The 26,116-nt window shown below is 36.5% G+C and overlaps 1 protein-coding gene across 1 annotated transcript in view; it reads right to left on the bottom strand.

The window, feature by feature from the left end:
* IPO11 (importin 11) overlaps positions 1 to 26,116 on the bottom strand; it is a gene marked incomplete at both ends in the record, with an annotated part of 185,985 nt that overhangs the window by 67,782 nt on the left and 92,087 nt on the right. The window contains 3 exons of the mRNA XM_080703434.1: positions 9,002 to 9,082; positions 9,476 to 9,555; positions 21,240 to 21,316. Of these exons, the coding sequence (XP_080559560.1) occupies positions 9,002 to 9,082; positions 9,476 to 9,555; positions 21,240 to 21,316 (238 nt within the window). The remainder of the gene's footprint in view (positions 1 to 9,001; positions 9,083 to 9,475; positions 9,556 to 21,239; positions 21,317 to 26,116) is intronic.

Below are 26,116 nucleotides of genomic sequence, written 5' to 3'. Positions count from 1 at the left end.
CTCGAACATCTATCCTCCTGTCTCTGCCTCCCAAATGCTGGGATTACAAGTGTGCACCACAACACCCAACAGCTCTTTTTACTTTTGAAATAGGGTACCACTAGGTTGCTGAGGGGCTAGCTTCAAACCTGGGATCCTCTGGGCATCTTTATTTCTCTTTAGGGTAGCATAGTACCCCGCTGCATGACTGAATATACTTCCAATTATCTAATTACCTATTACCAATTTTATTAGTATTTGGCCATTAGAAATACAACTTTTGCATGTTAGCTTTGATCCATCTCTTTTCTGAATACATCTGCAACAGATGGTGTTTCTAAAACCCCTGTGAGACGTGTAGGCTTTTTGCTTCAGTTTTCTTGATGTAGGCTTACACTGTAAATAAAGAGGCTAAGAACATAGATCCTGAAGCCAGAATAGCTATGTTTAATATCATGACTGCAATACTTACTAGCTATGTGACTTTGGACAAATCTATTATTTAATTTCTCATCTGTAAAAATGGGGGAAAGAATAGTACTATTATATGTTTACGTGAGGATAAATGAACTCTCCATGTAATATGCTTAAAAACATGCAGCACATACTAAATGATATCAGCTACTATTATTATGGAGTTATAACTTTAAAATATCTGTATCAAGCCAAGTATGGTGGCACATACTTGTAATCCCACTACTTAAGAGCCTGAAACAACAGGTTCGTGACTAATCTCAGCTACTTAATGAGGCCCTCCACAACTTAGTGAAACCCTGTTTCAAAATAAAGAATTAAAAAATAGGGCTGGGAGTAGACGGGCGTGGTGGCACACGCTTGTAATCCCCGTGCTTGGGAGGCAGAGACAGGAGGATCGCGCTGGTTTGAAGCCAGCCTGGCTGGCTTAAGAGACCCTGTTTCCAAATAAAAATATAAAATGGGTCTACGAGTGTAGCCCGGAGGTAGGAGGGCTTCCAGGAACCCCAGTACCACCAATAAATAAATAAATAAATAAATAAATAAATAAATAAATAAATAAATAAATAAATAAAGCTGAGAGCCAGGCATGGTCCCAGTACTTGGGAGGCTGAGACTGGAGGATCGTGGTTTGCGGACATCCTCAGCTACTCAGTGAGGCCCTTCGCAATTTAGTGAGACCCTGTTTCAAAGTAAAGAATTAAAAAAAAAAAAAAAGGCAGGGAGTGTAGCTCGAAGATCGAATGCCCCTGCGTTCTATCCCTAGACCAGCCAAAATAAATAAATAGGGCTGGGGCGTAGTTCAAAGGTAGAATGCCCCTGAGGTTCAATCTCCAGTACGTCAAAAAAATAAATAACTGTATCAATTTAACTACACAGAAGACCAAAGTAACAGGGCTTAATAATGTTTAATAGGACATGAGAGAAATCTGAAGTTCAAAACTCAAAGTGATATGTATGTATAGCAACACAATTCAAATTAAAGAACTGTTCATTTAAATTTCACTATTTTTAGAATACAATTGTATTCTTCTAGATAACTTACTCTGAGTCAAAGAATTAGGCCTATTTTTGCTCTAAACCATTTGTTTCTAAAGCAGGCACACTGGTTTCTCTATCCAATTTTCCTAACATTGTAATTTTCTGGTTCAAAGAACAAAGAAGTTACTTGGAGGTACCGTCAGAAATTAGTATAACAGTGGCATTTAGTAGAAATTTAAAATGCTATATAGCATACTATATTGAGAACAGTATCTGAAATATTAAAAATAAAAATAATGAGATAGTATAAAAATACTGTTATACATATACTAGAACTGAAAAGAGGAAAATGTCAAGAACCGAGTGCTCTCTCACCCTAAATACAGACATCAAATAAAAGTACCATTATCCTATCCTTACATAAAAATATAAGAAATTTATTTTTGATAACTAGTATAAACCTAGTATTTAACATCCACAAACTAAATAATAAAATCCAGCTTATGAGATTTCAGATGAAATACCTAGGTTTAGCTATAGCAATGTATACACAAAAATATTATCTCAAATACATTATCAGATTCTCAATTTTTAATTCAAGTCTTTATATCCTATTAAAGACCTACTATTAGAATACTTACAGAGAAACCAGCTTAAATGTTACAAATATTTTACTATATATTTGGATAGTGACTATTTGTACTGAATCATTCAACAAAAATATAGGTACAGCTGAGAGTGAGATATTAATATACCATTTTCCACTTCAAAGGAAAAGAAACAGATTTTTTGCTACTAAAATTGCAAGAGTAAGGTATGTACCTTAAGTTTGGAATGTCCTATAATGAAACATTTTGAAAGGTTGTTATTCTATAAAGCAAGAAATAAATACCACGTGGAGGGATTACTGGGGATGGAACCCAGGGCATTCTATCTCCAAGCTACACCCCTGCTGTATTTTTTATTTTCAGATAGGTCTCATTAAGTTACAGAGAACAGAGGTTCTTGTTATGTTGCTGAGACTGGCCTAGAACCCATAATCCTGGTATCTCAGCCTCCCAAGTACTGGGATTCCAGGCACCTACCACAACATCCAGCTAAAATACAATTAATTTTTAAAAGACAGCTATAATAGTTATTTTAATAGTCATTGTATAAATCACCTTAGTTTTAAAAGTAAGCTTACTCCCTTTATTTTAAATAAACATGCATTTAGAAGAAATGGTCAAATTATGAGATAAAACAACAGCTTATCTTGTTTTTTTTAATAGCCAAAGATCTAACAACTAAATAAACATGTCTAAAAGTGTACTGCCTGTTTTTCTCCCACTGGCACACTACATAATGAGAAAGCAACATAATTAGACAAAAATAAATAGTTCACATTAGATTTTTACATGCTAGGAAGTATCACAAGTCCTTTACATTCATAAGCTAGAGTAATATTCACATCAAGCTTGGAAACTAGTAGTAAGTTATTACTCCTGTCTTACAGACAGAGAGGGAGAGTGAGGGGAAGGAGAGAGAGAGGAGAGGGAGGGAGAGGGAAGGGGTTAGGCACAGAGACACTCACTCACGTCATAGAGCTATGAAGTTGACAAAACAAAATTCTAACCTGGTATGCTACACTCCCTTTAAGTTGTGACAGTATAATTAAAAACAAGTGGTAAGAAAGAACTAAATAGTCTCATTAGAACAACCTAAACTCTTACTTTTTTTTCTCTCTTCTGAGGATCAAACCCAGGACTTTGTCTTATATTTTAGTGGAAGTTCTATAATGCCCATTCCAAAATAAAGCACCAATTGTCTTTCAACAATTACTCTCTCTCTCTTTCTTTCTTTCTTTTATTTATTTATTTTTTTTTTTTTTGGTGGTACTGGGATTCCTGGAAGCCCTTCTACCTCTGGGCTACACTCCCAGACCTTTTTGTATTTTTATTTGGAAACAGGGTCTCTTAAGCCAGCGCGGCTGGCTTCAAACCTGCGTGATCCTCCTGTCTCCGCCTCCCAAGCGTGGGGATTACAAGTGTGCGCCACCACGCCCGGCCCAACAATTACTTTATTAATAATGTTTCAGAAACATGTTTAAAATCCCTTTCAATTGAAATTTGGGCTGGGAGGTGTTTAAATGTAAGCAATAACCTCTCTTCTTAAAAACATGAATTATAATACAGAGATTTCAAACATTACATAGTTACAGATTACTGAAAAATATTTAATAAAAAAAAAAGGGAACCGAAGCCTGGTGCTCGCGAGAGCACTTTATAACTAACAGAGGTGAGTTTGCAAACAAAGGCACAGGACAAAGGAAGAATTCCAAATGGATTATAAGGATGGTGTTTCTATGGATGTGCAATCTTTAACATAAAACTGTGGATTTCCTGCCTTCAAATCACTATGTAAATATTCTGAAAAATCAGAGAACATGTTAAATAAACTTTGGGTAATGAAGAAGCTTATAGCATAACAGAGGAAAAAGATATTTTTAATTTTTTATTGGTGCACTATATTTATACATCATAATGAAGCAAAAAACTTGTGTAGACATAAATGCACACATCACTCAGCCAGCCCCCACCCAGTCCCTACCCCACTCCCTCCCCAACCCTCCCTCTCATGCTTGGCTTAGTGGTTGACTATGATAGAGGAAAAAAGATTTTAAAACACACACATATTGAAAAACCTATACAGACAACATAAAATGACATGATAATTTTCTCTCATCTCAACCTGTTTCATGCTGTCAATAACTTTTCCTTACATAGTCAGAATTAAGTTCAAAGCATCAATTCTTTGTTATCAAAGCCACTTCCCAAGAAGAAATTATCACCAATGCAAAAGATGAAGCTGAGTTTGTGTAAGATGGATGGAGTTCTTTGAGATAATTATATATTGCCACAACATGAGTTTGGTAAAAACATAAATGCAATAAAAATATACAGAAGCATTTTCATAACAATATATCCATTGTTACTTGTAATCTTTAAAATTACAAGAATACATTAAAATGAATATGGATAAGGACTAAGAAATAAAAGGTAGCAGACCAGGCTTAAGTATTCAAGGTATCAATAAACTACATGCAGAGATTACTGTTAATGTCTTTCACAGAACATCTGCTCCTTTGGTAACAGTGGCTCATATGCTAACCCTTTAGTAAACTCCTTGCTTTAAAAAACCAAAACTAAAGAACCTATGAAATTAAAGAGTTCTGCCAGAATCTCACACTATTGTCTTTTTAGTTTGTAACATGATTTTGGTTTTAAATTTTTATTGTGATTCAAATATAAAACAATAAAAGTGCTGAAGAAAATTGGTAAGTGGACTTTTAGAGAAAATGAAAATTAATTAAAAACTTTTATTTCAACTTTTTTATAATTTTCACCTACCATATTTATAGCTTCAAACACTGCTTATACCTTGCCATCTCTCAGAAAACAAACTCTTGCCTCTTTTCCACACAAATCCTTCCACATATGATCTAGATTAGTAACCACAGTCTTTTGTATTGCCTTCTCCCCTTCTACTAGTCTCTTCACTACAAAAGCTACCCAGATCAAGTTCTTCTCAATGCCTTTCCACTCACACAGGCTTTTTTTTTTTTTTTTTGCGGGTCTGGGGATGGAACCCAGGGGCATTTGACCTCTGAGCTACACCCCCTGCCCTATTTTTTATTCTTTATTTTGAAACTGGTTCTCACTGTGTTGCAGAGAGCCTCACTAAGTAGCTGAGGCTGTCTGCGAACCGCGATCCTCCAGGTCTCAGCCTCCAGAATGCTGGGATTACAAGCGTGTGCCACCACAACCGGCTTAACACACAGGCTATTTTTACTTTTTTTTTTTTTTTTTTTTTGACAGTACTGAGGGGATCAAACTCAAGGTCATTCTCCCACCCGGCTACAACCCAGCCCTATTTTTTATTCTTTATTTTTGAACCAGTGTCTCATTAAGTTGTGAAAGGCCTAAGTAGCTAATGCTTGCCAGGAACCTGCAATCCTCCTGTCTCGTCTCCCAAGAACTGGGATTACAAGCATACATCACCCCACCAGCTCTGTTTTTTATGTAAAGTTTTTGTTATGGGTTGCATTGTGTCTTCCAAAAGGGAATGTTGAAGTTCTAACCTCTGGTACCTATGAATATGACCTTATTTGGAAAAAGGGTGTCTCCAGATATAATCAAAGTCAATGAAGATTAGAGTGGTTCTGACCAATGTCTCTGTAAGAAAATGAGACACAGGGAGGATGCCATGTGGCAATGGAGGCTGAGATAGGAGCAATGCATCTGCAAGCCAAGAAACACCAAAAATTGCCTGTAACACCAGAAGCTAAAAGATATACTGGAATGGATTCTCCCCTGGGGCCTTAAGAGAGAACAAGGCCCTGACAACACTTTGATTTTGAATGATATAATCAATATAAATACTATAGATAAATGCCTGGTGTTTTAAGCCACCAAGGTTTACTATTTGTCATGTTTCCCTAAGAAAATAACACAGTCCTTAATGATCAAGTTTCTTCCTTTGTTTAATAATCTATAAATTAGTACTTCAGCAATCAGGCATATAATCCTCCAATTAACAGACACTGGAAATGTTTTAAAGAATACCATCATCCTCACCCTCAACAGAGGATCCTAACAGTATTTTCTGTCTTTAATCTTGCTCCGTTTTCTAAAGTATTCAACACTTTATTAGCTTTATTCATACTTTCAGGTCACCAGAAAACAAATGAAAATGCTTTTTCTGGCAATTCTAACCTTAACTTTTAAGACATATCTCGCACCTTAAATCCTTCTCTTCCCCTAAAAAAAAAAAAAAAAAAAAAAAAAAACCAGTTCTGGAAAATGCTGAGTTAGACGACCACTTCTATACTTCCAGAATAACATACACAAACTATTAGCAATGGCTCCCTGCAATAATTATTTATGAAAATCACCTGAAAAACTAAAAAAAATAGATACTTGTGTCCTGCCGGAGTTTTCAAATATTTATTAGGTGATTTTGAGATGCTTTGGATTCAAGTTCACTATTTATGGAACACTGAAGATTTGGCTGTTGTTCATTTATCTCCTCCACCCAAAAGAATAGATTACTTAAGAGTAAAATTGACATTTTTTAAATCACCCAGGCCTAATAGAAGAGAGCACTAAATACCAAATAGCAAACAATGCCCATGGATAAAACCCAATCTACTGCATAGTTTTATAAGCAAAAAGTATTACTGAGACACAGTCACACTCAATTCATTTACATATCATCTGTGACTGCATTCATACTACTATAACAAGCTTGAATAGTCAAGACAAAAACTGTAAAACCCCCCCCCAGCCTAAAATACTGTCTGGTCCTTAACAGTTCATATAGTCCCAAAGTCATGAATACCACTCCCTAGTATGGGGGCAGGGGAGCTGGACTGATTAAAGAGAGGCTTTAGTAACTTCAGGTGCAATTGAGGTGGGGCTAAATAAAAATAAAGGGTTGGTAAAAGCACCCAAGGGAGCACTGCGTTCTTTCTTTTCTTTCTATTTTTTCTTTCCTGAAAAGGAGACAGTAAGCCAATAAGTTTGAAAATTTATGATTTATAGGAAGTTTGCTGATCTCTGACCCATAGGAAAAATGACTGGATAATCTGCAAAAGATATTGAACACAACCAATTTAAAAATTAAGCTAATCATACACATTTACATAAATATCTAGAGTTCCATACATGTAAGTACATACATGTATGTACTTATATACATATATGTAAGTCTCTGAAGAATATGACATTAAATAGTATACTCAAATTCAAACTAATGATTAATGATTGCTCTTCTTAGATGAATGGCACCTATTATATTAGTTAATATGAAATTAAGACTTTTCTTTGGATTTGCTATAATACTGTGAGTACTTAAATACACATCTTACATTCATCCCCTATGGGCAACCATCTTTTTATTTCACAGTAGAAAGCTAGTCTTGAGGCTCTAAGAGAAGGCCACATTTTTGACACCATAAATGATACTTTGCAATGATAGTAATTTTGCCTAACCAGAATTTAGCTCTTGTATTTGACTTCAGAACTCAGCTAAGAAATTAGAAACTTAACAGCTATACCTTTTCTAAAAACTCATTTATATAAATCTATGAATAAGGATAAATTTTAATACACATAATGTACATGTTTACATGTAAATGTATACATATAATACTATTTATATCTTTAGTACATAGATATATAATATACAACCTAGAGGAATTTTATTTATTTATTTATTTATTTATTTATTTATTTATTTATTTATGGTACTGGGGTTCCTGAAAGCTCTTCTACCTCCAGGCTACACTCCGAGACCTATTTTATATTTTTATTTGGAAACAGGGTCTCCTAAGCCAGCGTGGCTGGCTTCGAACCTGCGTGATCCTCCTGTCTCTGCCTCCCTGTCGGGGCCCACTCGGCTGGACCGAGATGGCACCCAGGCTTGTTGCCAGCATGGATTCAAGATGGCGCCTAGGCTTTGCAGCCAAGTCATGAGACTCACAAGATGGACGTCTCCTTGAGCATGCACAGTGTGCCATGCTACGTGCCTGCAGAATGATCAGTGACGCAAAGCCTCATGCTGCCACCAGCCTGCCTATGAGAGAGTCAGAAATGTGCATGCCCTAGCTGTGGAAAGCTTGGGGTTGGTAGGGAATAGAGGGAGGGATTATGATGCTGATATATATTGTGCTTGCTGTACGCAATGAGAAGGAAGAAGAGACATATTATTGAGACATATTAAGGATCCATTAAAGAAGAATTCATATTTCAGCTGAAGAGGTGTCTGTGTCGTTCTCTAAGCCCCTGTGGGTCGGAGTCTTAGGGGACGATACCTCCCAAGCGTGGGGATTACAGAAATTACAAGCATGCGCCACCACGCCCAGGACAAGGAATTATATTTAATCCCAATAAATTTGGTAGTCTAAAATCAATATCTCACTCAAATTAAAGCTACCAAATTATACAGTGAAAAATTTACCCCACGAGCAGGTTACAAAACAAAAAGTTAATAAGTACGAGATTTCAAAAGTCTGTACACAGTTTTATAAAAAGTTTTAAAAACTTTGCTAAACAAAGTGAGGCTTCAATATAAGCACTATCCCAATCATCATTAGAAATTCAGAATTACATTGAAGGAAGAGTTCTAGTAATATGTATATACAAATTTAAGAATACCAGTACAAAAGTATTAAACCAACTGAAAACTGGTAAAAGAAAAAACATGATCAGAAATAATCAACTTCCAAATGCACATACAAAAATTCAAAGACAGCTGGGTGTGGTGGTACATGTTTGTAATCCCAGCATTTGGCTGAGAAAAGAGAATTGCAGATTCAAGGCCAGCCTCAGCTACTTAGTGAGGCCCCTCTGCAACTTAGTGAGACCCTGTTTCAAAGTAAAGAATAAAAAATTGGGCTGAGGGTGTAGGTCAGAGATAGAATGCCCCTGAGTTCAATTTCCAGTATGCAAAAAAAAAAAAAATCAAAGATATTTAACTCAATAGATGACATTTTAATCTTTTGTTGATGATATAAAGATTTCAATACCTTAAGTACTTGAACTTGACCTTCAGTAGTAATTTCCTTTAACAGCTCACAAAAGGATTGGCAAAGACCTACTGCATATGTCTGAAATTAAATCAAGAGATATACATACGAATATATAAGCAATATCAAAAAGGTATGACATTGAATTTGAGAATCATAATTTACTTAAAAATGAAATACTAAACATCTAAGTAAATAAAGTTTCAATTTGAGCTCTAAAGCTAAAAGATTATATCTCACAAAAAGTTCATTGATATGATTTTAATATGAATATAAGGATATATTTTAATATATTTTCTATATTAAATAACAATGGAATTGCATGCATCTGCCCTACAAAGGGGAATACTCACAGTGAATTTCACCCCTCCTTAAATCAGACCAAACTTAAATTTGAAAAGGCACTTTCTGATTTCAGAAAATAACCAAAATAATGACATAACTTCTTACAATGCAAACACTACTCCAACATACCTGTAAAAATTCTGTTGATGATAAAAAGATATAACCATTGATGATCTTAAAGCAGGTTCGGAGATTTTCTGAACTTAATTCTGCCAAAACAGTAATTTTAAAAATAAAGAACAAATTAATTCACTATTTAAATTCAGTTTAAAGCTGGGTGCAATGGTGCACACTTGTGTACTTGGGAGGCTGAGATGGGATTATCTGGATCCGCAGCCAGCCTCAGCTATTTAGTGAGGCCCTTAGGAACTTAGTGAGACTCTGTTTCAAAATAAAGAATAAAGTCGGGCTGGGGATATAACTTGGAGGTAGAATTCTTCTTGGTTCAATCCCCAGCACCACAAAAAAAAATTTAAAAATAAACAAAAACATTTTAAGCTGGGCATGGTGGTGCATGCTTGTAATGGGAGGCTGAGACTGGAGGATCGCAATTCGAAGACAGCCTCAGCTACTTACTGAGGCCCTCTGCAACTTAGTGAGACCCTGTCTCAAAATAAAGAAGAAAAAAAAAAGGCCAGAGGCTTAGCTCAGAGGTCAAATGCCCCTGCGTTCCATTCCCAGACCCACAAAAAACAAACAAAAAGAGTTTAAGAACTGATCTTAAAGCCAAGGAGGAAGCTGGGCATGGTGGTACACCCTTGTAATCCCAGCATTTGGGAGGCTGAGACAGGAGGATCTTGGTTTGTGGGCAGCCTCAGCTACTTAGTGAGGCCTTCTGCAACTTAGTGAGGCCCTATTTCAAAATAAAAATCAAAAATAGGGCTAGGCGTATAGCCTGAAGGTAGAATGCCCCTGGGTTCCATCCTTATTACCACAAAAATAAATAAATAAATAAATAAATAAATAAATAAATAAATAAATAAATAAATTTAAGAACTGATCTTTAAATAGCCAAGAAAATCATTTGACCTGATTGTATACATATAATGCATATGTATTATAATCATTATAGCTCCTCCATTTCAATCTAAACTTTTAGTGCTATAATGGCAAAAAAAAAAAAAATGTGATTTTTTTTCCCTTTTTTGCAATAGTGGGGATTACACCAATGACATTCTACCTCCAAGCTACACGCCCCAGCCCTAGTTTTTATTCTCTATTTTGAAACAGGATCTCATTAAATTGTGGAGGGCCTCACTAAGAAGCCAGGGCTGGCCCCAAACCTGTGATCCTCCTGTCTCAGCCTCCCAAGTACTGGAAATACAAACATGCACCACCTTGCCTACTTGTTTTATCAATATATTTTGATGTGCTTAAATGGGTTTACTCGATAAGCATTCACTGGGTATTATTGTACTTGCACTGAATATGCTATCATGCTCATTAAAAAAGTTTTCTTTTATACTTCAAAAGTATTTTATTTAGATATTCTCAATCCTTGGGCTTTGTTCTTCAATATCTGCTCTCCCATAAAAATTTACACATAAGCCCAGCATAGTGGCGCATGCTTGTAATCCTGGTACTTGGGAGGCTGAGACAGGAGGATCACAGGTTTAAAGTCAGCCTCAGCTACTTGGTGAAGATGTTAGCAACTTAGTAAGACCCTGTTTCCAAGTAAAATATAAAATAGGTGTGGGAGTGTAGCCCACAGGTAGAAGGCCCCTGGGTTCCATCCCCAGTTAAACACACACACACACACACACACACACACACACACACACACACAAAATTTACACATAAAAAAATGTTCTCTACATGAATAGCACAGGAAAAAGATAATGTTTTAACTATTTCTTTTCAAGTTCAAAGTAATTTATTCTGTTAAAGCTGAATATAAACAAACATTGATGTAACTGCAATTTTGCATGTCACAACACACAATAAGGATACAACAGAATAAACTATATAAATTATACAGTCAAAATATGATTCCAAAATATTTATATCTAAAATCAGCCATTTTTGCAACTATTTTGTTTTAATATTTATTTCTTATTTATTTATTTTTAATGTGGATCATATAGAAAATGGCTTGGTGCCATCTCCTCCTCCCACCCAACAATGAGTGTCCAGGTTAACCATGCTACAATCATACTTTTACATATAATCAAATATAGCTCCTCCATTAATCAACCTCAGCCTTCTTCCTCCTCTCCTACCCCTCCACTCTAGCTTTTCTGAGGTTTCCCCTCCATTATCTGAAGTCCCTCTGGTATTCCTAATACTTCCTAGTTTAGGCATATTAGAGAAAATATATGTCCCTTCTCTTTCTGTGCTTGGCTGTTCTCACTTAATATTCCCCAAGTCTTTCCATCTTCTTGCAAATGGCATAATTTTGTTCTTCTTTATTGCTGAGTAGAATTCCATTGTGTGTATTTCCCATAATTTTGCAATCCATTCATCTGTTGATGGAGACCTAGGTTGGTTCCACATTTGGGCTATTACGAATTGTGCTGCTATGAACATTAGGTATGCATATGTTACTGTAGTTCTCTGATTTCAATTCCTTTGGAAAGATACCCCTTTGGCTATACCCATATGGTATAGCCGATCATATGGTGGATCCATTCCCAGTTTTCTTTTTGTTTTGTTTTGTTTTAGTCTCCCAAATGCTGGGATTACAAGCATGCGCCACCACACTTGGCTCATTCCCAGTTTTCTAAGGAATCTCCACACTGATCTCCACCAAAAGTGTAAAAGAGTTCTTCTTTCCCCACATCCTAGCCAGCATTTATTGTTATTTCACTTCTTTATACGTGCTACTCTGATTGGGGTTAGATAGAATCTCAGCATAGTTTTGATTTGCATCTCCCTGATGGCTAATGATTTTGAACATCTTTCCATGTATCTATTGGCCATTTGTATTTCTTCTTTTGTGAAGTGCCTCCTCAGTTCAGTTCCCCATTTCTTGATTGGGTTATTTGTTTTGCTAGTGTAGAGTCTTTTGAGCTCTTTGTATATTCTGGATATTAGCCCTCTGAGTAGTGGCTGGTAAAGATCTTCTCCCATTCTGTAGGGTTTCTCTTTAGGTTAAGTAGGCTTTCTCTTTAGGTTCTTCATGGTTTCCTTTGATGAGCAGAAACTTTTTAGTTTGATGCCATCCCACTGCTTAATTCTTAATTTCCAGTGCTTTGGAGGTCTTGTTGAGAATGTTACTGCCTGCTGCAACTGTTTTAGAAATTCTGTTCACTTGCAATAAGAAACATTAAAAAAAAAATTCTAGCAAATATATTGGCCTAGACTCTTGTGTTCTTTTTTCTTTTTGTTCTCATTTTTGGTACTGGGGACTGAACTCAGAGACATTCTACCTCTGAGAATGTGGCACCCTCAGCCATATATATATATATATATATATATATATATATTTTTTTTTTTTTTTTTTAAACAGTGTCTCACTAGGTTGATGAAAGTCTCACTACTTGCTGAAGCTGTCTGCAAACCTGGTATCCTCCTGTCTCAGACTCCCAAGTACTAGTATTATAAACATGCAGCACCATGCCTGGCTTAGGCTATGGAGTTCTGTAAACTCATAGCCTAAAAAATGTAAAAAGATACTCTATTCGAACATGAATTTTTCATTTATTTTCACAAAAGAATGACAATGTTATACCGAATGTCTTTTAAGACATTAATTCCAATATGTCAAGATCTGACAGAGTAGTTTTTAAGGATAGGGATGGGATGACGGATGACCAACTTATTTCTCTTCTGACAAAAGACATTAAAAAGTAAAAATTGTCATCTAAGTATCTTTAACAACAGAAGACAAAAGTCTCCGAAAAATTCTTTGCATTTAAGTTATCCTTATTAAAATTTCACATTATCCTCTTCTCACTTAATAATAAAATTCCAATCAAGCCTGGACTTAAGCATACATTTTACATGTATTTTCTTTCTGGAAAACAATTAGCAGACCACGTGGCAAGCACTGTGATAAGATAAGTAAGGCACAAATGTTCATACATAAGGAAGAACCGAGAATGGTTTTACTCTAAACATACCGAGAATACAATTTTTTTTTTTTTGGGGGGGTGGCACTGGGGTTCCTGGAAGCCCTTCTACCTCCGAGCTACACTCCCAGACCTATTTTATATTTTTGAAACTGGGTCTCTTACGCCAGCGCGGCTGCGCGGCTGGCTTCGAACCTGCGCGATCCTCCTGTCTCCGCCTCCCAAGCGCGGGGATTACAAGCGTGCGCCACCACGCCCAGCCCGAGAATACAATTTTGAAATCATTACCAACTCAAATTTAATCAGAATATATGTGGAAAGAAACAATATTAAAGAAAGACTGACTGTAAAAAATCACAGAAGCTGAGCATGGTGGCACCTGCCTATAATCCCAGTACTTGTGAGACTGAGATAGGAAAATTGCAGGTTCAGGACAGTCTCAGCAACATAGTAAGACTCTCAATAATCTAGCAAGTCTCTGTCTCAAAACAAACAACAAAAGAGCTGAGAGTGTAGCTTGGAGGTAGACTGTCCCTGGGTTCAATCCCTTATTCTATCCAACAAAACACAGGTGGGCACATGTACGCGCACGCATACACACACACACACACACACACACACACACACACACACACACACGTGGTCCTAGTGCCAGAAGGAACTGTATTTCAATCATACAATCAATTTGTTTATTTTTAAACACTGTAATTTATGTCAATGATTCTCCATTGTGGCAATTTTGTCCCCTAAAAGACATTTGGCAACACGTGAAAACATTTTTGGTTGTCACCAGTAGCAACTGGTAGAAGCTAGGGATAGTATTAAACATCCTACAATGCACAGGAAAGCCTGTCACAAAAAAGATTTACTTGACCCAAAATGTCAGCAGAACCAAGATAGAAACCCTCTGATTTATGTGATTAGGGTTTTCATTTCATAAACCGCTAAAGGCTCTGAGGTAAACCTGTGTCCCATCAAAGTACGTAGCCATGCACTGTTATACATAATTTAAAACTATTAGTCTGATTATGTTTTATGTCTGCCTTTCTTTTTATCTTTATACTTTTTACTCCTATTTTTAATTGCAGCTGCAAATTAAATTATATGTATTCCATTAAATGACTATAAACAGGAATAAATTATTGTACCATGTTATGGAAACTTATAAAGGATCTACTTAATATTTAGCCATGTAATTACTTAAAGATTTATCCTAGGAAATGTGACTTAAAAGTTTTTTATATTTCAAATTTTGATAGAAACTGAAGGCTAAAACATGTAGAATAGACTAGTACATCCAAATTAAATAGGAAGTTCCATCAGAAAATTTTCACTATTCAAGGAACATCAGTTTTGCATTCAGGACATGAACAAGAGGCAGTCAAGTACAATATAAAATAGAGTTTAAAAGAAGCCATTAAACTGAGAGAGTTATTTTTAGTCTGTTTCTGCTTAAAATTTCTCAGGTTCTACTTATATTTAGAAAAAAAGACATAAAAATTTTAGCCTTAGATTTATTCACATTTAACATTCTCTAAAAATCATTAATTTAAATATCTTGATGTGTTCAATAATGCTGGTTTTACATATTTTGAAATAAAATGTTTTTTTTTTAGTGTTAAGTTTCTAAAGTTTTTTATATATTCTAGATTAGTCCTCTATCAGAGGAGTAGCTGGCATTGATTGTCTCCCTTTCTGTAGACTCTTCAAACTTTTGTTTTCTGTATAGAAGCTTTTTAAACTGATGCTCTCTCTCTTTTTGATTTTTGATATTTCCTGAGCTTTGGGGGTCTTATTGAGGAAGTCTCTCCCAGTGCCTATATATTGAATAGTTGCTCCTATGTTTTCTTCTGGTGCAAAATTTCTGGTCTAATTTCTAGGGCTTTGATCCATCTTGAGTTGACTCCTCCAGGATGAGAAACAGGGATCTATTTTCATTCCTCTACATGTGGCTATCCAGTTTCCCCAGCAACATTTCTTGAAAAGGCTTTCTTTTCTTCAGTGTATGTTGTTGGCTCCTTTGTCAAAAATCAATTGGCTATAAGTATGAGGACTAGTTTCTTTTTTTTTTTTTTTCTTTTTGCAGGTCTGGGGATGGAACCCAGGGGCATTTGACCTCTGAGCTACACTCCCTGCCCTATTTTTTATTCTTTATTTTGAAACAAGGTCTCACTGAGTTGCAGAGGTCCTCACTAAGTAGCTGAGGCTGTCCGTGAACCACGATCCTCCAGGTCTCAGCCTCCCGAATGCTGGGATTGTATTACAAGTGTGCGCCACCACACCCAATTTAGGACTAGTTTCTGTATCTTCTACTCTATTCCACTGGTCTATGTGCCTGTTTTTTTGTTTGTTTGTTTGTTTGTTTTTGCCAGTGCTATGCTATTTTTGTTATTGTAGTTCTGTAAAATAATTTGAAGTCAGGTATTGAGATACTTCCAGCATGGATTTTGTTGTTAAGAATTGCTTTACCTATTTTGAGTCATTTGATTTTATATATCAATTTTAGGACTGTTTTTTCTAGCTCTGTGAATAACATTGGTTGTGTGTGTGTGTGTGTGTGTGTGTGTGTGTGTGTGTGTGTGTGTTTGTGTTACTGGGGACTGAACCCAGGGGCATTCTACCTCCAACCTACATCCAAGTTCTATTTTTCATTCTTTATTTTTTTTAAACAGGGTCTTACAAAGTTGTAGAAGGCCTCACTACGTAGCTGAGGTTGGTTGCAAACCTGCGATCCTCCTGTCTCAGCCTCCCAAGTACTGTGATTACAAGTGTGCACAAATTACAAGTGTGCCCAGCTGACACTGGTATTCTGATAAGAACTGCAGTGAATCTATAGTTTCCTATTGATATACCAGCCATTTTGATGATATGTGTTCTGCCTATCCAAGAACATGAGAGGTCTTTCTATCTTCTAAAGTCTTCTTTCAATATGTTTTTCCTGCCTTATTGCTCTGGCTAGAATTTCAAACACCATATTCAATAAGAGTGGTGGGAGTGGGCAACCTTAATCTGTTCCTGATTTGAAAGGGAATTCTTTCAGTTTTTTCCTCATTTAGTAGAATGTTGGCTTTCAGATTATTGTATGTTGCTTTTGTGATGGGCAACTTAACTGAATAGACACTTATCAAAGAAAATACAAATGGCCAATGGATATATGAAAAAATATTCAACACCATTAGCAATCAGGAAAATGCAAATCAAAACTACACTGAACCTGGGTGAGGTGGCACACACTTGTAATCCTAGTACTTGGGAGGCTAAGAAAGGAGGATCACAGGTTCGCGGCTAGCCTCAGCTACTTAGGCTCTCTGCAATTTTGTGAGACCTTGTTTCAAAATAAAGAATAAAAAAATAAGGCTGGGGATGTAGCTCAAGGGTAGAATGCTGCTGGGTTCCATCCCCAGTACTGAAAAAGAGGGGGAAAAAAGCTACAAACTACAATGAGATTCTAAATCCATTCAGAATGGCAATCAAGAATATGAACAATAACAAATGCTGGCGAGGATATGGGAAAAAGAAAACTTTTAAACACTACTAGTAAAACTGCAAATTAGTATATTCACTATGAATATCAGTATTGAGGTTCCTCAAAAGAATAGAATCACCATATAACCCATCTTTATCACTCCTCAGTATTTTCAAAACAATAAACGTCAGAATACAGAATACTATACATGCACATCTGTGTTTATAGCAGCATAATTCACAACAATCAAACCATGGAATCAACTTAGGTGTCTGTCAACAGATGAATGGATAACAAATGTGGCATATATACACAACACAAGAAAATTATGTCCTTTGCAGGAAAATGGATGGAACTAGATAATATTATGCTACATGAGATCAGTCAGTCACAGAAAGTCAAGAGTCAAATATTTTTTCTTACATGTAGAGTTAGAGAGAAAACAGGAAACAAAAGGGACTTCAGATAACTGAGGCTACTGACCAGTAGAAGAGTGAATTGGGACTGGGGATTGTGTGAGGGAAGTGAGAAAGGAAAAGGCAAGAACTAAGGAAAGAAACAGTTCAAATTATGCTATGCTCCATGTATGAAGTATCACTACCAATCTTGCTGTTATTATAGGGAAGAAGAAATAGTGAAGTGGGATCTGAAAGGAGTCACACTAAGACCTGAATACACATTTGTTTATACGACTCTGAACCTAAGATGTATAATTACAATGCAACAATGATCATATAAAAAATTGAGACCTAAACAAAGAGAAAAGAAATAAAATGAGTTCCTGCTAGTAGCTTTAATATTTGGCTTAGAAAAATAATAGCAATCACACATTAACTAGATTAAGATACTCATTTAATAAGAAAAAGATATGTTTTCACTGATACCCAAACTGAGTATACTTTAAAAGGTCAAAATAAATATTCTGGTGGTATTTTAAAATTTATTTGAAAAATGTGTATGCAAAAAGCTACATGTCAAACATCAATGAATGGTGTAATACCGGAAAGACAATAAAGGAAATACTGATGTTAAGATATACTGAACATGAGTCAGACGTGGTGCCATACACCAATAATCCCAGTATGTGCGAGGCAGAGATGGAAGGATTGCAGGTTTGCAACCAGCCTCAGAAACTTAACAAGACCCTCAGAATTTTAGTGAGGCTCTCAGCAATTTAGTGAGACCCTGTTTCAAAGTAAAAAATAAAATAGGGCTGAGGATATAGCTCAGTGGTAAAATGCCCCTAAATTCATTCCCCAGTACAATAAAAAAAAGGATATACTGAACCTGGATAAATTTGTAAACAGAATTTCTTCATATTAGTGATGCAAAAAACATATATCACAATGCAGAAAACATACATACTTTGTTTTGAAGATTAAAAGTAGAAATAAATAACTGAATAGTACCCATATCACCTATATATTGGCATTTTTATTTTTTATTTTAATTTATTTATTTAATTTATTTTTTATTTTTATTTATTTATTTATTTTTGTAGAACTGGCAATTGAACTCAAGGGCATTCTATCTCAAGAGATACACTCACAATCCTTTTTTATTCTTTATTTTGAAATAAGGTTTCACTAGGTTGTGGAGAGCCTTACTAAGTAACAGGCTGGCTGAAAACCTGCAATCCTCCTAACTCATCCTCTCAAGTACTGGGATTACAAGCATGCACCATCACACCTGGCTTTCACTGACATTTTTATATAGCAGAATTTCTTTTAATTCTTTAAAAATTAAAAAAATTTAGTCGGGCATGGTGGTACATGCTTATAATTTCAGCATTTTGGAGACTGAGACAGGAGGATTGCAGTTTCGTGGACAGCCTCAGTTACTTAATGAGGCCCTTCATGACTCAGTGAGACCATTTTAAAATAATGAATAATTTTAAAAAAGATAGGTAGCCGGGCATGGTGGCGCACGCTTGCAATCCCAGCATTCGGGAGACTGAAACCAGAGGATCGCGGTTCACGGACAGTCTCAGCTACTTAATGAGACCCTCTGCAACTCAGTGAGACCCGGTTTCAAAATAAAGAATAAAAAATAGGGCAGGGTAGCTCGGAGGTCGAATGCCCCTGGGTTCCATCCCCAGACTCACACAAAAAAAAAAAAAGATAGGCCAGGGAGTGTTGCTCAGAGGTAGGATTCCCTTGGGTCCCGTCCCCAGTACCGCAAAAATATTTTTAAATAAAATATTAAATATATATTTAATATTTTTATTTAGTAAAATATTAAATCCACTATCATGGTTAAAATTTCATTAGTTCTTTTTTTTTATATTGCTGGGAACTGAACTCAGTGCCTCATGCATAATAGGAAAGTGCCTACATCCCCAGCCCTTCATTAATTTTTGAATCAGCCAAAGTAACAAAGAGACAGTTCAATGGTTGGATATTTTTTCTTTTAAGACAGTAGTAAAAACTATAGTAAGAATAAACAGAATGATAATTTATGACTAAGTCTTAAAGAATGGAATCCAATGTACATATAAAAAAGTTAATTCAACAATAAAAAGGGTTGAAAAACAACCAAAGGGCCCGTAAGTAGTATTGTGCATAATTCTTAAATATGCTATAAATGTATTGAAACCCATACTCTATATATAAGGTATTTTTAAAATTTTAAACTATTATATAAATGAGAATGGTAGCTAATATGTTAACATATTAAAAATATATTAAAACATATAAAACTATTGGTATATTATTATTATTGTTGTTAACATAACACATGTTCAGATTGGGAAAAATCTAATTAGATATCCTCCAAAATGGTTAAAAAAGACTAAGGCCCACTGCTAGCATATTACCAGTTCTCTGGTTTCATTATCTAAGGTGTTGCTTAAAAATCATTACCCGGCTGGGCATGGTGGCACCATGCCTTTAATCCCAGTTCTTGGGAGGCTTAAAGCCAGCCTCAGCAACTAAGTGAGGCTCATATCAACTTAGCAAGACCGTTTGTCCAAATAAAAAATTAGATAGGGCTTGGATGTATCTCAGAGGTAGAATGCTCCAGAGTTCAATCCCCAGCATCACAGAAAAAGAAAGGAAGAAAGAAAGAAAGAGAGAGAGAAAGAAGAAACCATTAACCTACATGACTATATAGTTCATTCATAAGTAATACTTCCATGCAGTGGTTCCTTGGTTAAAATAGGGAAATATGTACAAAGCTTATTTTTGAACAAATGACAGTATAAAATTTCTTTGCAAAAGCTTAAAAACCATAGTATAATATTATATTCTTTAAATTTTTTATTTAATTTTATACTGTGTTTTTAGTGCTAGAAATCAAACCTTAGATGTAGTACACTTGCTAAGCAAATACCCTATTAATAAGTTAAACCCCAGTTCCAATACAGTCTTTAAGTAGTGTAAAGAACTACTAATAAATACAGAAATTTTACCAAGGAAAATTCAAAAGACTTCAAAGAAGTGGTTTTTGCTTTTATTACAAGTTTTTCACAAAGAAAAATAATTTAGTGTTTACTTGTAAATGAGCAGAAAATATTCTTCTTTTAATTTTTTTTCTGGATCTCATCCAGAGGTGAATAATTCTTTTTAGTTGTTGTTGTTTTTGTTTGTTTGTTTGTTTTTAATTACAGCATTAGGGACTGAACCCTGAGCTTCACATATGCTAGACCAGCAAGCTACTACTGATCTACATTCAATCCCTCCTGTCACTTTCTGTTTTGAGATAGGATCTAAGTTGCCCAGGCTGGTCTCAAACTTGTGATACTCCTGTCTCAACCTCCAGAGTAGATGGTATCACAGGCATGTGCTACAACAGCCTGTCAAAAATGATTATTCCAGCTGAGTGTGGTGGCATACACTTATAATCTCAACATTTGGGAGACTGAGACAGGAGGATCATGGTTCCCAGACAGCCTCAGTTACATAGTTAGGCCCTCTGCAACTCAATAAGACACTGTTTCAAAATAAAGAATTAAGCCGGGCGTGGTGGCGCACGCTTGTAATCCCTGCATTCAGGAAGCGGAGACCAGAGGATCGTGGTTCACGGACAGCCTCAGCTACTTACTTAGTGAGGCCCTCTGCAACTCAGTGAGACCTGGTTTCAAAATAAAGAATAAAAAATAGGGCAGGAGGTGTAGTTCAGAAGTCGAATGCCCCTGGATTCCACCCCCAGACCCGAAAAAATAAAAAAAGAATTAAAAATAGGGCTGGGGGTGTAGCTCTGAGGTTGAATGCCCCTGGGTTCCATCCCCAATACCTCAAAAAAAATTATTCTAAAAAGTTACAGAGAATAAACTAGAAACTATAAAAATGATATTCAGCTTATTTGTTAATATCAGGCATTTAATAAAAATAAAAATTATAATATAAAGTCATCTGTAATATGACAAAGTTCTGGTTGCATTAAAAAATAATAGTTAAATTTATATTTTAACACCTACCAAGAAGTGGTGACATATTCTGAAAAACACGAAGCAACTCTGGTGTAATACATGGACTGTTTTCCAATGTTACTAACCTAGGAAGGAAAACATGATTAAATTAATTCCAATGCCCATTAAAGCCATTAATATAATAAACTAAATAGAAAAGTTTCATCCAATGAAAATACATACATGGAAAGTTATAAAATTATCCAAAAAAAAGAATTTAACAAATGCCTCAAAATAGAAAAAAGCCTATGTTATGTAGATAATAATTTTTCTACATATACAGCAATAAAAGTAAACAAATTTATCAAAGTATGATGAATAATACAAATTTAATTTTAAGGTAAGTACATTATTACCATGAATTGGCCAAAGACAGACAAAAATCATTTTGTTGTTGATTTTCTTGAAATAATCTTTTGCTACATGTAATTGATTCGTTCCTTTAATGAGAAACTGGGATACTAAATTAATAAAACTTATGCTTTGGTTTAATATCAGATTGGGACAACTTAAGGAGACACTTCCAGCCACGACTTCCTATCTAGAATACAGGAGAGAGAGTGGATAATGGCGGAAATGGAAGCAAGATGACAAGAAGGCGCCAGCCACACAAGAAAAGCAATTTTTGGAGGATCATCCCAGAAAGGATTGGAGAAAGGACCACTTCAGCCGCGCATGCTGGGGACTCTTAACATCATATCTTGTACAATAAAAATGACCCGGGCGTGCTGGAGGGAGCCAAGCAGTGCTGGGCAGGGAGCCCAGCCGTGTGTCCCAGGAACTCAGTGCACCCAGCCCCCGCGTTCCTATGCTGCGCCGGGGGCGAGGTGCGCCCAGAACAGCAGATCCCGCTCTTCGCAGTGAGGCTGTGGGCCTTTGCTCTTGGAAGGGAGATAAAATTCATTGCTGCCCAGTGCTCGATCTCACAACCCCTTCAAAAAAGTAAATAAATAAATAAAATATTGGAGAGGGGTCAAGATGGCGGCGGCAGCAGCCAGGACTGAGAAGAAGCAGACGGACTCTATCCAATTCACCTGGAACTTTGGGAGGAGAAATCCCCACGAAGGGGGACTGCCCCTGCCGCACAGGCTTAGGAATTCTGGACATCATGGCATGTGGGGAGGGAGCTCAGTGGAGAACCAGGCAGAAAGCGGCCATGCAGTGGCACCGATGGCACAGCAGCGCCAGTGGAGCGGCAGAACGGCGGCGCCTGCAGAGCAGCGGAGCCAGCAGAGCAGCGAAGCGTCTGTGCCCGCCAAGTGACGGAGTGGCAGAGTGGCAGCCCTGGCACTGGTGCCGGCGGCAGAGGTGGGGGCTATTATTTTGGAGAGGCAGACATCTAATTCAACTGAACTTGATCTCCTGAAGAAATTGCCCCAAAGGTAGAATTTGGAGGGGCAGACAGATCCAGCCCAGTCCACCTTAAGCTTTCGAGGAAATCTCCCCAAAAGTAGACTGGCTGCTTCTGCCACACATGCTTGAGAAGACTAGATAACATGCTAAGTGGCAAAAGAGTTTGGGTGGTTTCAAAGGGGGCTCCACATAGCCGGGATGGGCCTACACACTGTGTGTTCTGGGAATCATCAGCCCTCATGGCCATTGTGCTCTTCAGCACAGAGTGACAGGCCAGGGTACACGTGGAACAACAGAGCCTGCTTTCCGAATTGAAGCATAGACCTATGCCTTTGGAGGGAAGACAAAATTTATTGCCACTAGGTATTTGGGGTCCCAGCTTTTGCAAAAGACATGCTCTGCTTTCTCATAATAAAAATAAATAAAAAAAAGGAAGAACACCGGGTGTGGTGGTACACGTTTGTAATCCCTGTGCTTGGGAGGAGGAGACAGGAGGATCGTACTGGTTCAAGGCCAGACTCGCTGGCTTAAGAGACCCTGTTTCCAAATAAAAATAGATATAAAAAAAAAAGGTCAGGTCTTTAGGAGTGTAGCCCAGAGGTAGAGGGGTTTCCAGAAAACCCAGTACCGAAAGAAAGAAAGAAAGAGAGAAAGGAAGAAAGGAAGGGAGAGAAAGAAAGAAAGAAAAAAAGAAAGAAAAAAAGAAAGGAAGGAAGGAAGGAAGGAAGGAAGGAAGGAAGGAAGGAAGGAAGGAAGGAAGGAAGGAGAATATGAAGTATTTTGAGATGGGGGTCTCAAAGTAATCTTGAACTTGCAATCCTCCTGTCTCCGTCTCCCAGGTTAGCTGGGATTACAGGTGTGAGCCACCAAGAACAGCCAAATTCTCATTCTTTAACTACTGTATAACTTTTCTCCCTCAAGTACCTCATATCTTGTGTACACTCTTATGACAATTTATACCTCCCAGTTGATGACTATACTTTATATTTTATTGAAAAACACTATATGGAGTTTAAAAGAACTACTGGAAAAGCTACTGTATGGAGCAACTTCCTGTCTCATTGCACTAAAAATGTGAACTCCATTTTCCTGCCTCCATTTAACATGAAGTATACCTGATGCTTCTAAAATTCAACCCTCTTCACTTGAGCTCTGAATCTTAAACCCTTCTACCTCCTTCAATTACCCTCCTCTCTCAATCTAGCCTCACCTGTTCTTACAGACCTTCTATTCCCCACACCAGACTCACATTCCAAATTCCTGTTTACAGTAAAATATCTGAAACAAGTAGTCAGTTTTCAACTTTTATTTATCTTCAATTTATTCTTTAATATACTCATTCTAATTTCTGTTCCACCCATTCTACTGAAAACATTCCTATCTTCTCCGTGTAGACAAATTCACTTCTCTGTACTATGTTATGTTACTATGATAATCAGAAAAATGTGACACTACTGCCTCTTTTAAAAATATCCTATCTTAGCTTGGTTTGCCTATTTTATCAGTAGACATCCTTTTTCTGTCTTCCTAGAAGGCTACTGTTTTTTGTTTGCTGTTTGGTACTGGGGTTTGAACACAGGGGCATTCTACCTCTAAGTCACACCCCCCAGAGTCTTTTCTCCTTTTTATTTTAAAACATGGTCTCCATAAGTTGGGGACACTAGCCTTGTCTCAGCCTCTCAAGTACTGGGATTAGAGGTGTGCACCACCAAACCTGGCTTCTCTTGTGCTCTCAAATATTAAATTTTCAACAGGATTTTGCCTTGAGCAATATTCTATATCTACCCTTCCTGTCCTAGGCAATCTTTTATTTTTAATGTGGATCATATTGAAAATGGTATACATTCGGACTGTGTTTAGTGCTCCACCATTTTTCCTTTTCCCTCCTCCCAACAATGAGTGTTAACCATGCTACAGTCACACTTATACACATATTTGAATGTAGCTCCTCCATTAATCAACCTCAGTCTTCCTCCTCTCCTACCCTTCTTTTCTAGCTTTGCTGAGGCTTCCTCTCCATTATCTGGAGTCCCTCTGGCATCCCTAACACTCCCTAGTTTGAGCATATTAGAGAAAACATATGTCCCTTCTCTTTTTGTGCTTGGCTGATCTCACTTAACATAATATTCTCCACATCTTTCTATCTTCTTGCAAATGACATGATTTTGTTCTTTATTGCTCAGTAGAATTCCATTGTGTGTATTTCCCATAATTTTGCAATCCATTCATCTGTTGATGGAGACCTAGGTTGGTTCCATATTTTGGTTATTACAAATTGTGCTGCTATGAACATGGGTATACATATGTTATTGTAGTTCTCTGATTTCAACCCCTTTGGAAAGATACCCAAGAGTGGTATAGCCAGATCATACAGTGGATCCATTCCCAGTTTTCTAAGGAATCTCCACACTGATCTCCAATGAGGCTGAACTAGTTTGCACTCCCACCAACAATGTGAAAGAGTTCCTCTTTCCCCACATCCTCGCCAGCATTTGTTGTTATTTGATTTCTTTATCCTTGCCACTCTCGACTGGGGTTAGATGGAATCTCAGTGTAGTTTTGATTTGCATCTCCCTGATGGCTAATGATGTTGAACATTTTTTTATGTATCTATTGGCCATCTGTATCTCTTCTTTTGTGAAGCATCTATTCGGTTCAGTTCCCCATTTCTTGATTGGGTTATTTGTTTTGCTAGTGTAGGGTCTTTTGAGCTCTTTGTATATTCTGGATATTATAAGACTGATGGCTAGAAAAGATCTTCTCTCATTCTGTAAGCTTTCTCTTTAAGTTCTTGAAGGTTTCCTTTGATGAGCAGAAAGTTTTTACTTTGATGCCATCTCACATGTTAATTCTTGCTTTAATTTCCTGTGCTTTGGATGTCTTGTTGAGAAAGTTACTGTGTGTCCTAGGCAATCTTAAGATACTTACAGGCTTTAAATGCCATATACAAAGTGCTAAGTACTTTAGCAAACTTTATTTCATTCTTACAATACCAATATAGCAATTACTTTTCATAAGTTTACAGAAAAGGAAATTGAAGAAACTTGACAGAAAATTATTAAACTATTCAAATCGCAAGCCAAATACAGTGGTACAACTAAGACTGGCATCTGTATCTGTTGAGTTCCAAAAATTAGCTCTAGCCCAGTAAAGGAAAATATATAAAGAAATGTACATCCTTGGGTCTTTAATCTACAAAACTTTAACCCATCAGTAAATTTGGTAAAATTTTTAAATGTATCCTAATAACTTATTTTTATTATATAAACTTATGTCTAGAAAAAGATTACCATTAGCAATGTATCTTTATTATTACTTTATTTCTATATAATTCTTAAAACTTTTATATCTTTAATAAGCACATTAAAATATCAAGTCTATAATACAAGTCTATATCTAGTTGTATAATATAAGTTTTCTAACATTCAATATCATGGTATCCAGATGTTTCTAAGCAAAAAGTTTTGTGTCAGATATTAGTTTATAATCTGGAGCAGGGGTTGGCAACCTACAGGTCATGGGCTAAATCCAAC

This window comes from Muscardinus avellanarius (assembly GCF_963383645.1).
Source record: "Muscardinus avellanarius genome assembly, chromosome: 1".
Classification (NCBI taxonomy): Eukaryota; Metazoa; Chordata; class Mammalia; order Rodentia; family Gliridae; genus Muscardinus; species Muscardinus avellanarius.
Note: the sequence above shows the minus strand (reverse complement) of the source record. Positions and strands in the feature narration are given on the sequence as shown.